Source organism: Thamnophis elegans, chromosome 5 (assembly GCF_009769535.1).
Source record: "Thamnophis elegans isolate rThaEle1 chromosome 5, rThaEle1.pri, whole genome shotgun sequence".
Lineage (NCBI taxonomy): Eukaryota > Metazoa > Chordata > Lepidosauria > Squamata > Colubridae > Thamnophis > Thamnophis elegans.
The window spans coordinates 75,225,872-75,241,058 of NC_045545.1; the positions used below are offsets into that span (position 1 = coordinate 75,225,872).

General features: G+C 37.5%; 1 protein-coding gene across 1 annotated transcript in view; it reads left to right on the forward strand.

The window, feature by feature from the left end:
* The window catches only part of RIMS4 (regulating synaptic membrane exocytosis 4), an 88,515-nt gene that overhangs the window by 46,549 nt on the left and 26,779 nt on the right, over positions 1–15,187 (forward strand). The window contains 1 exon segment of the mRNA XM_032218450.1: positions 11,982–12,123. Coding sequence (XP_032074341.1) covers positions 11,982–12,123 — 142 coding nt within the window.

Sequence of the window (15,187 nt, forward strand, 5' to 3'; positions counted from 1 at the left end):
AAGAGAAGTAACCACCGTCTGAGCTAAATAGGTATTACAAGGACCCAACTTCTAAATCTGAATCAATTGTGCACAAAATTGCATTTTAGAACCAAGTCAGGGACAGCTGAAAAATAAACAACAAAATACTGTGAGATACAATAAGTGCATACCATCTCATTTTCAATCCATTTATCTATAATGCAAGTTAAAGACAGATTTGTGCTCTTAAGCAATGTTTACTTTTATGTACATATGTGTAACTTTTTGCAACCAAAGGTTATGCTTTTTGCGCACAATCAAGAGGTACAATCCAAAATATGAGTGGGACCCAAGGAAAATGTGCTAAGTGATAACAAAAATTATATAGCATTTAATTTTGATCAAGATGTAAGTAAGCTTTAATTAAATTAAATATATTTTAAATGATTAAGTGATTATAATTATTTCCATGCATTTAAGAAATTTATGTCATATTAAAACTAAAGATTTTGGGAATGCTGTTAGGAATACAGTCAAGGTTTCTGATCTATCTCTGCTCTAAAGAACACACCTGGTTAATTCCTAAGAAGAAATACCCTGAAGTGAAAATGATATTGTAGGCTAATGAGTTTTTCTCCATGCCATGTAGTAACTATGTATGATATTCCTGAACACCAAATTAAGTACAAGTAAAATTATGCATTCTTAACAGCAATACGCCAATTTCTCTGAATTGCAGGTATTGTCAGCACGGAATCAGTTGTACGATAAATTATTATTGCATTTTCTCTGGGCCAATGGAGTTTTGGTGCTTCCACTGGATAACTGCTGGCAGCCCCAGAGTGTAGCTGAATTGGTACAGAACCACAACACAATTACAGTGCCTGTCACAAGAAAGTTCATGTGGCTCCAGATTTTCAGGCAGAAAATTTGTTGTGCTGCATATTAAATTAATTTTCTTTGTTGACAGCATCCGCCCTTCACAGAAATGAAGAAAAATCCAATGTATGTTAGATTCCCAAAAGCTCCTCAGTTAATTATGAAAACCTGTAAACATGAATAATGACAAAAAGATGACAAGAATAAAGCAAGCAAGCTGCATCTCTGGCACAGCATCAAAATAATTTACAGGGCCTTAAATAATCCAGTCTCTCCATACAGGCTGACCTTGTTGTAATCACAGTTTATTGCAGATTGTTTCCAGTGCACTCTATAAATCTGTCCCCATGAAATCTATTTCAGTAGCAATGGCAAAATGAAAATTCCCCTTTCCCCTCCCTTGAGACTGCATGCTGATACGTGACAAATGAGTTTCACGAGATTATATTAGGCACAGGTATGACATGCTTCCTTCCCATACTGCAAGCACTTGTGATGAGAAGCCTGAAGCTATTCCTGTTTTCAGAAAAAGCAGGATGGATTTAGTTTAAGGGTTGATTGCTTTTCAGGCTTGACTAATAACAGGACGTTCTCTTTCTGGTGTCAGATTTTGTTGTGGTGATCCATGGTTAGGCCTTTGGCATAATAAGGCAGCAAATGCCTGGCAGGGGAGTGGTGGGGTAGGCAAGAGGAAAAGCTCTGCTTTGTCACTGGATCTGTCCTGTTATCATTCAGCTCATCTGTTGCATTCAGATGCAACAGAAAGGGCACAGTGTTACCTGCGCTAGAGGAAAATTCAGCTAATTTTGGGACAAAATCTCTTGCGCTAGCAAGAAACTTGTGACTTCCCCTGAAAAAGGCAGAAAAGATGATCTTTTCATATGGTGCAGAAAGCTCTCTACATTCCAGCAAGTACTATTATAACTGTTGTGGTTGTCTCTGCTTGCGATTTTGATTATCTGTTGTCAACCCTGAAGCTGGCCTAACTGGAGCCATTTTCTTTCTGTAGCTTTCCTCTAAGGAGATTTCTCTTCACATTCCTTCAGGGCTGACACAACCTGGCGCTAAGGGACAGGGAGTGGTGTGTGTGTAGCAATAGCAGTTAGACTTATATACCGCTTCATAGGGCTTTCAGCCCTCTCTAAGCTGTTTACAGAGTCAGCATATTGCCCCCAACAATCCGGGTCCTCATTTTACCCACCTCAGAAGGATGGAAGGCTGAGTCAACCTTGAGCCGGTGAGATTTGAACAGCCGAACTGCAGAACTGCAGTCAGCTGAAGTAGCCTGCAGTGCTGCACTCTAACCACTGCGCCACCTCGGCTCTAAGAGTAGAGATAACTGGGGTGCGGTAGCCAAAATAAAATTCTTTTCCCTGGGAATCAAGGATGTTCATGCAGGTGTTCAAAAGGTGAGACTGAAGTAACCTAGCAACTGGACTATATACTGTTTGGACCATGTGACTGTATTACTTGGAACCCTGGCATCCGTTTGCTTTCAGGCCAAGTTTATGGTGCTGCACATCAAGCTTTAGAGCGTCTTTATTCTCAGGAGCTATTACATATCATTAGCTGAATTTCACTTATGGGCTTAAGCCGGAGGATTACCTAAAAGTGACCATTTTCAAGTTCAAGTCCTTTTATTTTATTTGCATACCAAGTTCATTTCTATATATCATCTTCTTCCCAGCACACAAGGTCAAGGAATGTGATCAGAAGCTTTCTGTTGTGCTAGAAAGATAGCAACCCCCCACAATTTGACTACAAATTGGGACAATTGCATACTGCTTATTTTTTTCTTCTCTGTCTGAATTTAATTAACTCCCTATCAAAAAGTCTTTTGTGCCTAATGCTCATATGAACACATTTGCACATTCAGGTCAGAATATTTCTCTGTTCCTTTTCTACAGTGGATTCAGTTAGTCTGGAAACAGTCAGGAATTTAATTCTCTGCAATGATTTCCATAAAATATAGAACTGCCTCCATCCAGACTTTAAATTATTTTCTCCTACGTTTGGAGTTGGTTGTGAGCTCTCCCAATTCGGCTTTCATGGAGAAATTGTCTTTCTTTGGCTGTTTTAATTGGCAATGTTGTTGTGATACTATTTGGATTCACGCAGTGCAAAACTCCTTAAGAACTCATTCTATGGATTGCTTTAATTTGTATTCCTGCACCAAGCAGGATATTGAAGTCAATAGCATAAATGGCACGTTCCATTTTTGTTCTTCTCCTGGAAAAATAGCATGGATATGTTCTAATATAATAAGCACATTTTAGTAAAGGCATTGGCTTCACCTGAGTTCAGACAATTAAGATGATTACAGACTACAGAAACAACATTATGATATCCAGTCTAACAGATCAGTTTTATCAGGTTTGAAAAACCACATTGTGTTGGGACTTGTGTCACCCCCTGTCCACAGATTGTGATCTCTGGAATCAAAACTTAAATAATTGTTCAGAATCTAATGCAGGGTGGGGAATGATGGTCCTTTTATGAGTTGTGGGTTTCAACTCCAGAATTTCTGAGCTAGTCATAATGGAGTCATCATTCCCCCACCTCTGATCTAACGGGTTGTTGGTTTTGAACACAAGTAATAAAAGTAAGCATCCTGATATATTCAGGTTGAGCAATTGTACACTTGGAAATTATTTCATTAATGGTCAGTTGCCAGACCACAGCTGAAGGTCTTAGGAGACTAAAATGTCATACCAGTGATTTTGAACATTTGAGATTAGACTTGTTCAGATGCCTAGCACAATAAAAGGTGCGTTTTAATATAGTCATTTCCCCAATGAGTTTTTTCTCCCCTATACCCAGGGAATTCTGGGGCATATGGGGTTATTTAGTCATTCTTTCTGATGTTGGCATTTGACTCTTTTCATGAAAAGGTATCTTTATGTAGGTGGATCTTTTTGGTGTGTTCACAAGGTCATTTCCTGGAACCAGGTTCCAAGATAAACAGGAAGAATTCATTAATAGTTTTTATTTCTTCTATTTTACAAAATGCAGACAGTCAGAAACATTACCATGACTCAGTTCCAGACTACTCCATCTGGGTGACTGAGAATCTTCATTTACATTATAGCCCTGGTCTATGCATTGTTTTTTTAAATGAGGCAAGTTGCCTTTTAGATATGGGAAACTTTGGTAATTTTTAATGCTGTTTTCTAAAGTCTTGTTTAACCTTTCATATGAGAACATTTTTTTTAAAAAAAATAAGATTGCCATACGAAAAGGTCAGTCCAAAGATAATGAAACTGTACAGAATTCAAAAGATTAGTTCTGCCCCAGATAGGCATCTGGATAGGATGAGGGACAGTCATCTCAGCTGAGTTCTCCTTAGTCTGGCAATAACCTCTGTTCCTTCTTCCTTGCCATTAGAGGAAAATGGTCTTCATTAGCTACTTCTTCTTTTTTAACTTCCTATCTGCTCTGCAACTCTGATTTTCTTTGTAGTCTCCCTTCCAAATATTAACTGGACCAATCTTGTTTAGCTTTTGGAAGTTAGTCAAGGTCACTTATTTATTGAACTGGGCTTCTTAAAAATAAAGACTCTTAAATGGCTATCAATGACATGTTAGCTCTTCTTACATACTCAGGTCACATAAGCTGCATCGACTACATTGTTTTTTCATTAAACCTCAGGGGCATCTCATTAGAACTGAAAGCAATTTCAGAATGCATAAAGAATTCATTGTCATGGGATATAGAAATGGCCAAACTGGCTTAGGTGGAATGAACATAAATCCTAATTATTCAGTTTAAAATGAAGCATTACATCTGACATCAATGGATTGCAGTTCCTGCATCAAAAGTGGAAGACTGTGATCTGCCTTTGTGGGATACACACACACACACAAACACACATACAAGCACACAGTTCTGCTTCACTAGAGGCTTTTTGTTGTTGCTGTTCCTTTGACTTTAGTCATTGACTTTGGCTTCTCTCTACTAAAGAGTAAGCTTTTTTGTTCATTCTCCTTCCTTCCTTGTCAAATTTACAAAATATATCCTTGTTTGCTCCTGGTACACCAATCCACAGGGGTTAAACATACTAATACAAGAAAATGAAAACCTGCATAAAATACCCGGTGAAAAACAAATCATTTTGTGAACTTAGAGTATGCAGCAGGAGTTTAAGTATTCATGTCATTCAGCTAAGTTACTATTTTTATCACTTTTATTTTGAACAAAAGGGTTTTTTTAATTCAGCAAAGAATGAATGTGTAATGAAATACCTCCTGGCAAATAATCCATTGGATTTCTGTTGTCTGCATGTGAATTAGAGAGAAAGAGAAAATTAAAATACATGCTATCAACAAAATCACATTGAACCAAGCTTCCTGAGACAAGAATCAAATTAAAGAATTGGAAGAAAAAAGGTGGCTGATCAGTACTAGAGGAGGCTCATCCTTGAAGTTCAGTAGATGACCTTGAGTCACTATCCTTGTCACAAGGAAAGCTGGAGAGAACATTGCTCACTTGATTTTTGCTCCTTGGAAGAAAAGTGACAGATGCAAATGCTCAAAATTTTGGACGTGACCTCTGAAAATAAAAACTGAACTTGTTAAAGAAGGAGGAACCTGTTGGGATTTAACCAAAAAAACTTTACATTCTTAATTCACTAAGAAGCTTTAGGGTATAATAATGTGGGCACTTTTAGGCCACCACATCAGAAGAAAGACATTAAAATCATTATAATGGTTATTTTTGTATATATATTTACAAGGCTTATCACATCTTTTTCAAAGTTTAAAAATTAAATACATCTATTAATAAAGTGGGCATTTAGAGATTTAGAGATTTAGAGATTTATTAATATTTGTAGGCCGCCCTTTTCCCTGAGGGGACTCAGGGCGGCTCACATAAAATAGGGGAAGGGAGATACAGACATTAAGATAAGACATATAATAAAATAATAAACACATACATTTATGGCCAAGCAACTGATGAACCTGTTCAGTTTGCTCTGCAGGACCAACTATTGATTAAACATCTACTGGAGCCCCTTCCTGTATTTATTTACTCTTAAATGGACCTCCCAAACAAGAATGCCTCCAAACGTTCCCCTGTTAAAGTTCCTAGTTTTTTTAAAAAAAATAAAAATAAAAATTGCAACTGGGCATAAGGGTGGGTTTCTTAAGTAGTCTATGAAAATAGATTTTTTTAAAAAAAATGGGAATGGTGACCTAAATGCGGATGAGAAAACGGGCTTTCTTGCCTATTTCTTAAAAATAGGCAGAAGACACAACCCACAGAAATAAGCTGAACTAGAAGACTATTAATTATGGGTCTCAAGACATTTGGCTAATGCTGATGAGAACTCGAGTTGTTGCTGGTGCATTAATGAACTTTTGCAGAAAAAGAAATGTTGGCCATATTAATGCACAGTGTGCTTTAAAAGCAAAACCAAAATTCTTGGAAGGTAAGGTTCTTTACACCATTTTTTTTTCTTTGTGTTTCAATCTTGAATCAGTAGTATTTAATTTAACTGTGAGAAAAGGCACTTCTCAAGTGAACTTTTCTAAACTATTAAATAAATGTTATTTAGCCAGCAGTGTGAAGCAGCTGCCAAAAAGCCAACACAGTTCTAGGCTGCATAAACAGAGGGATAAAATCAAGATCACGTGAAATGTTAATACCACTTTATAATGCCTTGGTAAGGCCACCCTTGGAATACTGCATTCAGTTTTGGTCGCTACGATGTAGAAAAGATGTGGAGACTCTAGAAAGAGTGCAGAGAAGACCAACAAAGATGATTAGGAGACTGGAGACTAAAACATATGAAGAACCTTTGTAGGAACTGGTATGTCTAGCTTAATGAAAAGAAGGACTAGGGGAGACATGATAGCAGTGTTCCAATATCTCAGGGGTTGCCACAAAGAAGAGGGAGTCAAACTATTCTCCAAAGCACTTGAGGGTAGATTAGAAGCAATGGGTAGAAACTGATCAAGGAGAGAAGCAACTTAGAACTGAGGAGAAATTTCCTGACAGTTAGAACAATTATTCAGTGGAATAGCTTGTCTCCAGAAGTTGTGAATGCCCCAACACTGGAAGTCTTTAAGAAGATGTTGGATAGCCATTTGTCTGAAATGGTATAGGGTTTCCTGCCTAGGCAGGGGGTTGGAGTAGAAGACCTCCAAGGTCCCTTCCAACTCTGCTATTGTATTGTTATTTAGTAATATGGGAATAAAAGCCACGTATGGATCTGATGAAAACTGATGATCACAGCAAATGGAATTTATAACCAGAAAGTCTAAAAGGGGAGGTGAAAAATGCCTTTTGGATAAAAAGAAGAAATTACTTATTAAGGCACAAATGTAAAGTAAAACAAAACTTTGGTCAACTTATATATATTTCTCATATATTGGGCTGAAGTAAGTCTGTGTGTTCACATATATTCTCCCAAATATTCATGTATGTTATTCAGTAATTTATACACTTGCAATGTAAAAATAATCATTTTAAATTTGTTATTAGAATTTTTGGATACAGTAAAAGCATAAAAATTATACTTTAAGATGAGTAAGTAAATAAGTAAATAAGAAAAAAAAAAATAAAGGGAAGAAATAAAAATAAAAATAGAATTATACCTTCCGGCCTTTAGTTATTCACTTATTCTTTCTATTCCTTTTTTTTTGTCAACAAAAGTTCATACAAAGTTTCCAATCTTAAAAAAAAAATCTTCTGTAAGCTTCATCAATTTTATAATCCAGTCTTCTTTTGTGATGCAATATTAATTTCCTGTATTTATTTTCTAGTTCAATGTCCATAAAACTCAGTAGAAATTTCTGATTTCATCATAATGTTAATCTGCAAGATCTTTTGGATATGGATTTGCCCCCAAAATTCCTCTGCTTTTTCACCAGTCTACAATGCATGATAAAAGGTCCCCTCTTCATTTTCACACTTCCAACGCTGATTTGATATTTCTTTGTACATTTTTGACAGCTTGACCAGTGTCATATATCTATGATACATCATTTTTTTTTAAATCCTCTTACTTTGTGATACAGTGCAAATTTAACACTACTTTCTTACATTTTTCCCATGTATCCATATTTATAACTAGCATTTGCAGCCTGAAGTAAATGTGCTCTGGATGGCATTACAATTAGGTTGCTTGAAAACTGTACTAAGCGTTGTTCATCAATAGTTATTCATCACATTGAAGTGGTATCAAGTGATATGCCACAAGGATCTATCCTGGGTTCTCTTCAGCATTTTATTAATGACCTAGATCAATAGGAAGAGAAAATGCTTATCAAATTTGCAGATGTTACAAAATTGGATGGCATCACTATATATAAGATAGAAATACAATTAAATGACCGTGATATGATATGGAAGGATGGGTTGAAGATAAGAATAAATTGGTAACAGAGTAATGTAGAAAATTTCACTTAGAAGCAAAATTTAAATCTTAGGTGTAGGATCAGATAATAGGAGTTGTAGGATCAGATAACAGGCACTGTGAGAAAAATATTGGAATAGTAGTTAGTGGCAAATTGAATCTGAGCCAAATGTGAATTGGTAAAGAAAGAAAGAAAGAAGAAAGAAAGAAAGAAAAAGAAAGAAAGAAAGAAAGAAAGAAAGAAAGAAAGAAAGAAAGAGAAGAAAGAAAGAAAGAAAAGAGGGAGGAGGAAGAAAAAAGAAAGAAAGAAAAACAAAGAATGAATGAAAGAAAGAAATGCAGTCCTAGGTAGCATCATACACCAAGTATTATTTCCAGATCATGGGATGTAATCATTTCACTCTATTCTGCTTTGCTCAGATCTCATCTCAAGCACTGTGTTCAGTTCCCGACATGACATTTGAAAGATTCTGAGAAACTGGAACAGGTTTAGGAAAGATAAAGAAGATTGAAGGATCTGGGCAAATTAAAATTGAGAAAAGACATGAGAGGGGATATTGTAGTATGCTTCAGTTACCAGAAAGGATTTCATATAGAAAGTAAAGATCTGTTTTCCATTATCCCAAAGTGCTGGATATGGAATAACAGATACATCTTAGAGAAAAGCACAAGTTCAACAACAGAACCAGTTACTCACAGTTGGGAAGCCTCCTTTTCCTTAGCTATGTTCAAAGAAAGGCTGGAGAGCCATCTGCTTGGGATGTTTAATTTGGATTTCTGAATTGAGAAAAAAATATTGCATGCATTGGGAGTAGTTCTGTTGTATTAATTAATTTGATCAGGTCAAATTTAGCGGTTCTTCTCTTTACCCTGTTCCTACCCATTTTTTTAACCTAGTACCCTTTTGAAAATTCTCAGGGTGGTCCTAGCCACCCAAAAGTATACTCTGCTCCCTTGGCATAGAACTACTTAATGGGTTTAGAGTGAATGAGGATTTCACATCACTTAATCTTATTTAATCACTGCGTGACAGGAGCCTCTGATAAGGAGCAGCAAACAAGTTCCCAGAAGACTGGAATAAATAATCATTACTGATTCTAGTTTTAGATAAGTGGTGGCTTCATCTGTAATTACTGTTTGTAAGAACTCTCATGGTGGATAAATTGATATACAGTAAAGAAGAAAGACATTGACAGGCTTTGACTTTAGCAGAAGCTGAAATTAACGGATATATTAGTGGGTCAAAAATTCATTGTTTTGCCAACTATCACTCAGTGCCACTGTGTAAGACTTTTTTTTCTTGAACTGGTCATAGTTTGGTAAAATGGTTAATTATCTCACGAAAGCAGAGATGGTATTCTACCAGTTCGCCCAAACCAGTAGCGGAAATCTTTGGTGGCCCCGCCTGCCCATCCCAGCTGTATGGCACCCCATTTAGGCCATTTTTTTACCAAAAAGTGCATGCACAGAAGACTTAGCGCATGCATGGAGGTCAGCGCACGTGCTCACATTTACGAACCGATAGGGAAGGTAAATAATACCACCCCTGCACAAAAGCCTAATCTGAATACACTATTAAGTTAAGAAACAGGGAAAATATTAAAATATGAACCACATTGCAAGACAGAAATAAAATACATAAAATACAGTGGCTGAAAAGGAATTGTTGCATAAATAATAACCTCCCTATCTTATTGGCTACATATGATTTTCATTACTCATAAAAGGAGATGTTTTTAAAAAATTTCCCAGGAATAGAAGCAACAGGTGTTCATAAAAATAAGTTGATAAATCCAATAGGTAGACAATAAATATCTCAGAGTATACTGAAAGAGACTGAAGGAAATTGTACTCTTAACATATGGAAAGCTACTGGTTTTCTACCCTTTATCTTAAAATTCTCCATGATATTTATGAATTGGCAGGAGAGGGGACGACTTTCACTCGCCCACTAAACTTTGTTGGCTCCAAATGTGAAAAATTAATTAAATTATTCATTATTCTCAAAGTCTTCATATGAAAGATTTCAAAAACTGGGCTTTTAGCTTGCAAACAATTGATGTTGCATCAGCTGGTTTTGGTGTGGTGGCTCAATGGCTTAAAGACACTCAAGAAGGTCTGTGCTTCAATTCAAGTCCTAGCACCAGGAGATGGAAGGAGCTAATGTCACTTGCCTTGGCTTCTGCCAACCTAGCAGTTTGAAAGCATGCCAGTAGATAAATAGGTACCATTTTGGTGGGAAAATAATGCCACTTCATGCAGTAGTACAAATCCAACTGGTGCTGAACTTGCCCAAATGTGCCACCTGAAGGTGAGGCAACCTCAATGGAGGAAGAAAGTCCTGAATGATGCTGCAGAAGGCTGTTAGCATTCTGAGTGCAGAGCTTGTTTGCCCCTTTTTGTACTCTTCTGGATATTGCACAAGCATGAAATGAACAGACTAGCAATCTTAGGCAGCCAAATAACTGTACTCTGTATTAACATAGTAATATCCTGGCTAATGTATCATTGCCATATACTAAATGAATAAATAATGCATCAGCTGGTAGCTCTGTATAACATTCATTTAATGGTTTGCCATGACAAGAGATGGTCTTTTCTCAGGAACAAATGCCCGAGCCTTACCGCACACTCTTTTCTGGTTGCATCCAATAGTCCAAGCTCTTCTGATTGCACTTGATCAGCAATGTCTCATTATTTTAAATGGGTGGTTGCGTTATTAGCACTGAAAATGACATTTTCAGACAGAACTGAATTTTTAAATAATACACAAATATTCTTTCAATACAATCTCAAGACAGAACCCAGAAAAAGTGTGAAAGAATAAGTGGGTCTAGTAATTTCAACTGAACCAGCATTTAGAGGAAAGACCAAGCCCACAAGTTTTGTTATTGGAGGATAAAAACAAAAAGGTTCTCCCTTTAATTTAATCTACAAAATCTGAAAAGTGTTATGGTAATACAGGTAGTCCTTGACTTACAACGGTGATTGTTCAAAGTTACTGCGGCACTGATAAAAGTGACTTATGACCACTTTTCACACTTATAACCATTGCAACATGCCTATGGTCATGTGATCAAATTCAGATGTTTGGCAACTGACTCATATTTATATCTCCCAGGGCCATATAGGACTATTGAGTCATTCTACCTTTTGCTGCCTTCTGACTAGCAAAGTAAATGGGGAAGTCAGATTCACTTAACAACTGTGTTACTAACTGAACCACTGTAGTAGTGATGGGGTTCAATTTTTTACTACCAGTTCTGTGGGCGTGGCTTGGGGGCATGGCATGGCTTGGTGAGCGTGCTGTGGCTTGGTGGGTATGGCTTGGGGGCATGGCAGGAGAAGGTTACTGCAAAATCCCCATTCCCTCACTGATCAGCTGGGACTTAGGAGGCAGGGAATAGATGGGGGTGGAGCCAGTCAGAAGTGATATTTACCGGTTCTCCGAATTACTCAAAATTTCCACTACCGGTTCTCAATTGTGGTAATAAGTGTAGGACCACCTGTATATCTGAAAGAGATCTTCTTAAAGTTAAATAATGTCTACGCTAGCTTTCAGATTTCAGAAATGTCAGATTTCTAAGTGTTGGTGTTTTAGGCATGCTGCTAGTATTTAGTGTTTCATTACTGAATATTCTTCATCCAATGTCTAAATGCCAATCTCTCTCTCTCTCTTTCTCTCTCTTCTCTCTCTCTCTCTCTCTCTCTCTCTCCTCCCTCCCTCCCTCCCTCCCTCCCTCCTTGCTTTCCCTTCCCCCAACTCTCTTCCTCTTTGCTTTAGAAGGAGATGGCCGGAAACTCAAAGGTGCTATCCAGCGGAGTACAGAAACTGGACTTGCTGTTGAAATGCCAAGTCGAACTATCCGGCAAGCCAGTCACGAATCCATTGAGGACAGTATGAACAGCTATGGATCAGAAGGAAAGTAAGTAGTAAGCAAAGAGACGAAGAAGCACAGGTTGAAAAACAAGTGGTTCCACACTCTCTGCAATTCATGCTTTTGATGGTTTTCCATATATATGTAACCATATATGTAAAGGTGGACTTTCCTTTAGTTCATGTGTATCCCTTTATATTTGATTATATGAACTGCATGAATCAATTTAGCCCCAGTTTGGGGAGACCCTTTTTTGAATTCTTTATGGTTTTTGTTTGTTTTCATCAACTGGAATAATCATTTAATTGTTTACTTTATTTAAAAACAATTTTTTTAAACATATCCAAGTTTTTTAGCCAGACTTGTCCTTCTGGATGGTTTATAATGTTACCTTTAAACGACATGTGATATCTAAAAACCACATGTTCTGATAAACAAAGCCCTGAGAACAATCTTGTCACGTAGAGAAAGCAGTGAAATTTCATATATTAAAATCTTATTTTTAAGGATCAGGGTTGTATCTTGTCTGTTCCCTAACAATTATATCTTCTTTATTCATTATTGATATTCTCAGTTTTAGCAGCTGTGCCCTCTCGGTGTCTTTTTTTATGGAAAAATCAGCAATATGCTGAACTCTTTCCTCCCACAAGATCCACATCACTGTCGCTCAGAGCCATTCTGCCTCATAAAAATCTGGTGGCAATCTGGTTGAATCTTTTAAGATCAAAGAACATTGATAATTCCATGCGGGTGCCTGCCAAGTAATGCTTACATTACATAAACCATGTACTTAATAATCTATTGTATCAATATCAAGCTGATCATATGCCTGGGTCCTCTTTTTTCTCCTTTTTTAAAGACAGGAACAATATTTCCCGTTCCTTGATCCTCTGGAATTATCCCCATCTTTTGTAAGTTTCAGAGTTCATAGAACAGGACCCTGAGGTGGCATCCTTCAAGGTCTTTCAAGACTCTTGGATATAAATGAGTTGGTCCTGAGGCAGAGGTGGTATTCAGCAGGTTCTGACCAGTTCTGGAGAACTGGTAGCAGAAATTTTGAGTAGTTCGGAGAATTGGTAAATGACCTCTGACTGGTCCTGCCCCCATATATTCTCTGCCTCCCAAGTCCCAGCTGATCGGGCGGAAATGGGGATTTTGCAGTAACCTTCTCTTGGAGTGAGGTGGGAATGGAGATTTTACAGTATCCTTTCCCTGCCACGCCCACCAAGTCATGTCCACAGAATCTGTAGTAAAAAAAATGAATCCCACCACTGTCCTGAGGGCATATTTATGGCAGCTTCCTGTCTCTTTGCGTATCTACTCTCTTTGCTTATATTTTCTTGTTGTTTCTGCCTTGAGGTCCTGGAACATAGTTCCTTTTACAGGGCAAGACTGAAGCAAAGTGTATACTCCCATCACCTGTTAATATCCCTGTCAAGGTTCCAAGTAGTACACTCTATTCAATAAGAACTCTGAGGCAGGCAATTCCTCAAATAACATTTTATTGGGATTATCAAATTGGCACATTCTCGGTGGAAAACCGGCTTTAAGTTCCCGTTGGTTTTATACCCAATTAAAACTAAAACGTAGTCACTCCCCCCTCCAGAGTCTCCAGTCACATGATCCAATCAGCATACAGTCCACTTGCTAAGTAACCTCACTTTCCACCTTTGAACACCTGCACCAACATCCTTGATTAGCAGAAGAAAGAATTTTATTTAGGCTACAACACCTCAGCTACCTCTACACACACACCCTCCCTGGCCATTCGCTCTACGCTGTGTCAGCCCTGAAGCAGTGAAAAGAGAAACCTTCCTAGAGAAAGCTGCCAAAAGAAAATGGCCAGAGTTCAGCCAACTTCGGGGTTGACAGTCCCACTATATATGAGGAGCATTTACATTTTTTAAAATTTGCTTTAAAAATTCCTTTTTAACCCCAAAGCACCCCTTTTGGGGATCTTTCAACCTAAGTTCCTTTGGCAGTTTGCCTTTCTGACTCTCTTTTTCCAGGTATGAGGCCCTTGCTGGTATTTCTGCTTGATGATTTCACCCATCTACCATTTTCTACACTTTTCTTTTAACTCTTAGCTTGGTCAAAAGCTCCTGCACATCCATAGCATTTTTAACCTGCCCCCTTGCATTGCTTTCTTCTTACTGGAATGGTGATAATGATGTGATTCATTTCTGGATCTGCAGAGGACACAATTTTCCTCTTCTCCTCCTTTCTCCAATGCTTTTTAAAACTGCTCTTTATTGTATGTTCCATCCCTTAGCAACAATCTCCTAGTACCAGTTGCTGGGACTAGTCTCTTCCAATGTTCCAATTCTTGGACCACTTTGAACAAGTCCCCCCATGTTGCAATTTCTCCCCCATCAATTGCTTTAAAACAGCACTTAAGCCAGTCAGTCTGTAGTTCTCTTGATCTCTTCTCCATTCCTTTTTTAAAATGGATGTTAACACTGGCCACTTTTCAGTTTTCCATATAAAGAAGGGCATGATGCCTGTTTTATTGAACAATTCAGAATTTTACATTCACATTTTTGAAGAATGTATAGTTGACTCTTATGTGGACCTGGTAATTTTCTTCAGTTTGTCAGTAAAATCTATGTTGTCTTCAGTTTGTCAGTAAAATCTACGTTTTAGATCCTAGTTTACCTCATGGCAATATTTGCCTTTTTCCTCTTTCTTCCTGAAAAGACAGTTGCAAATAATTCATTCAACCTCCTCTGCACGTTCTTATTTAATTTTTGCCAACCCTTTCACTGTCTTAGCATTCAGTATTTGGTCTGTCTCGCTAGTTAATTTCCTTCTAACTGATGTGTAGACAAGTGACTCAGTTAATTTTTGAAGGATGATTTAAAACTAAGAACCTTTACAGGATTGTTTTTTTTCCTCATCATCATATTACACTCATCACTGTCATCAAGTTGCTTTGCTCTATGTAACTATAATACAACTTACATTCTCCATGAAAATGCCTCCAGCAAATGATTCTCCTGTGTAATTTTAATAATGCAGCTCTGCTCCTTGTCTGTATTACAAAACTGAGATGAACAGGAATGCATTTTTACGCCTTTGACAGTGCTAAAAGCTGTTTGCCACATGACAGCAG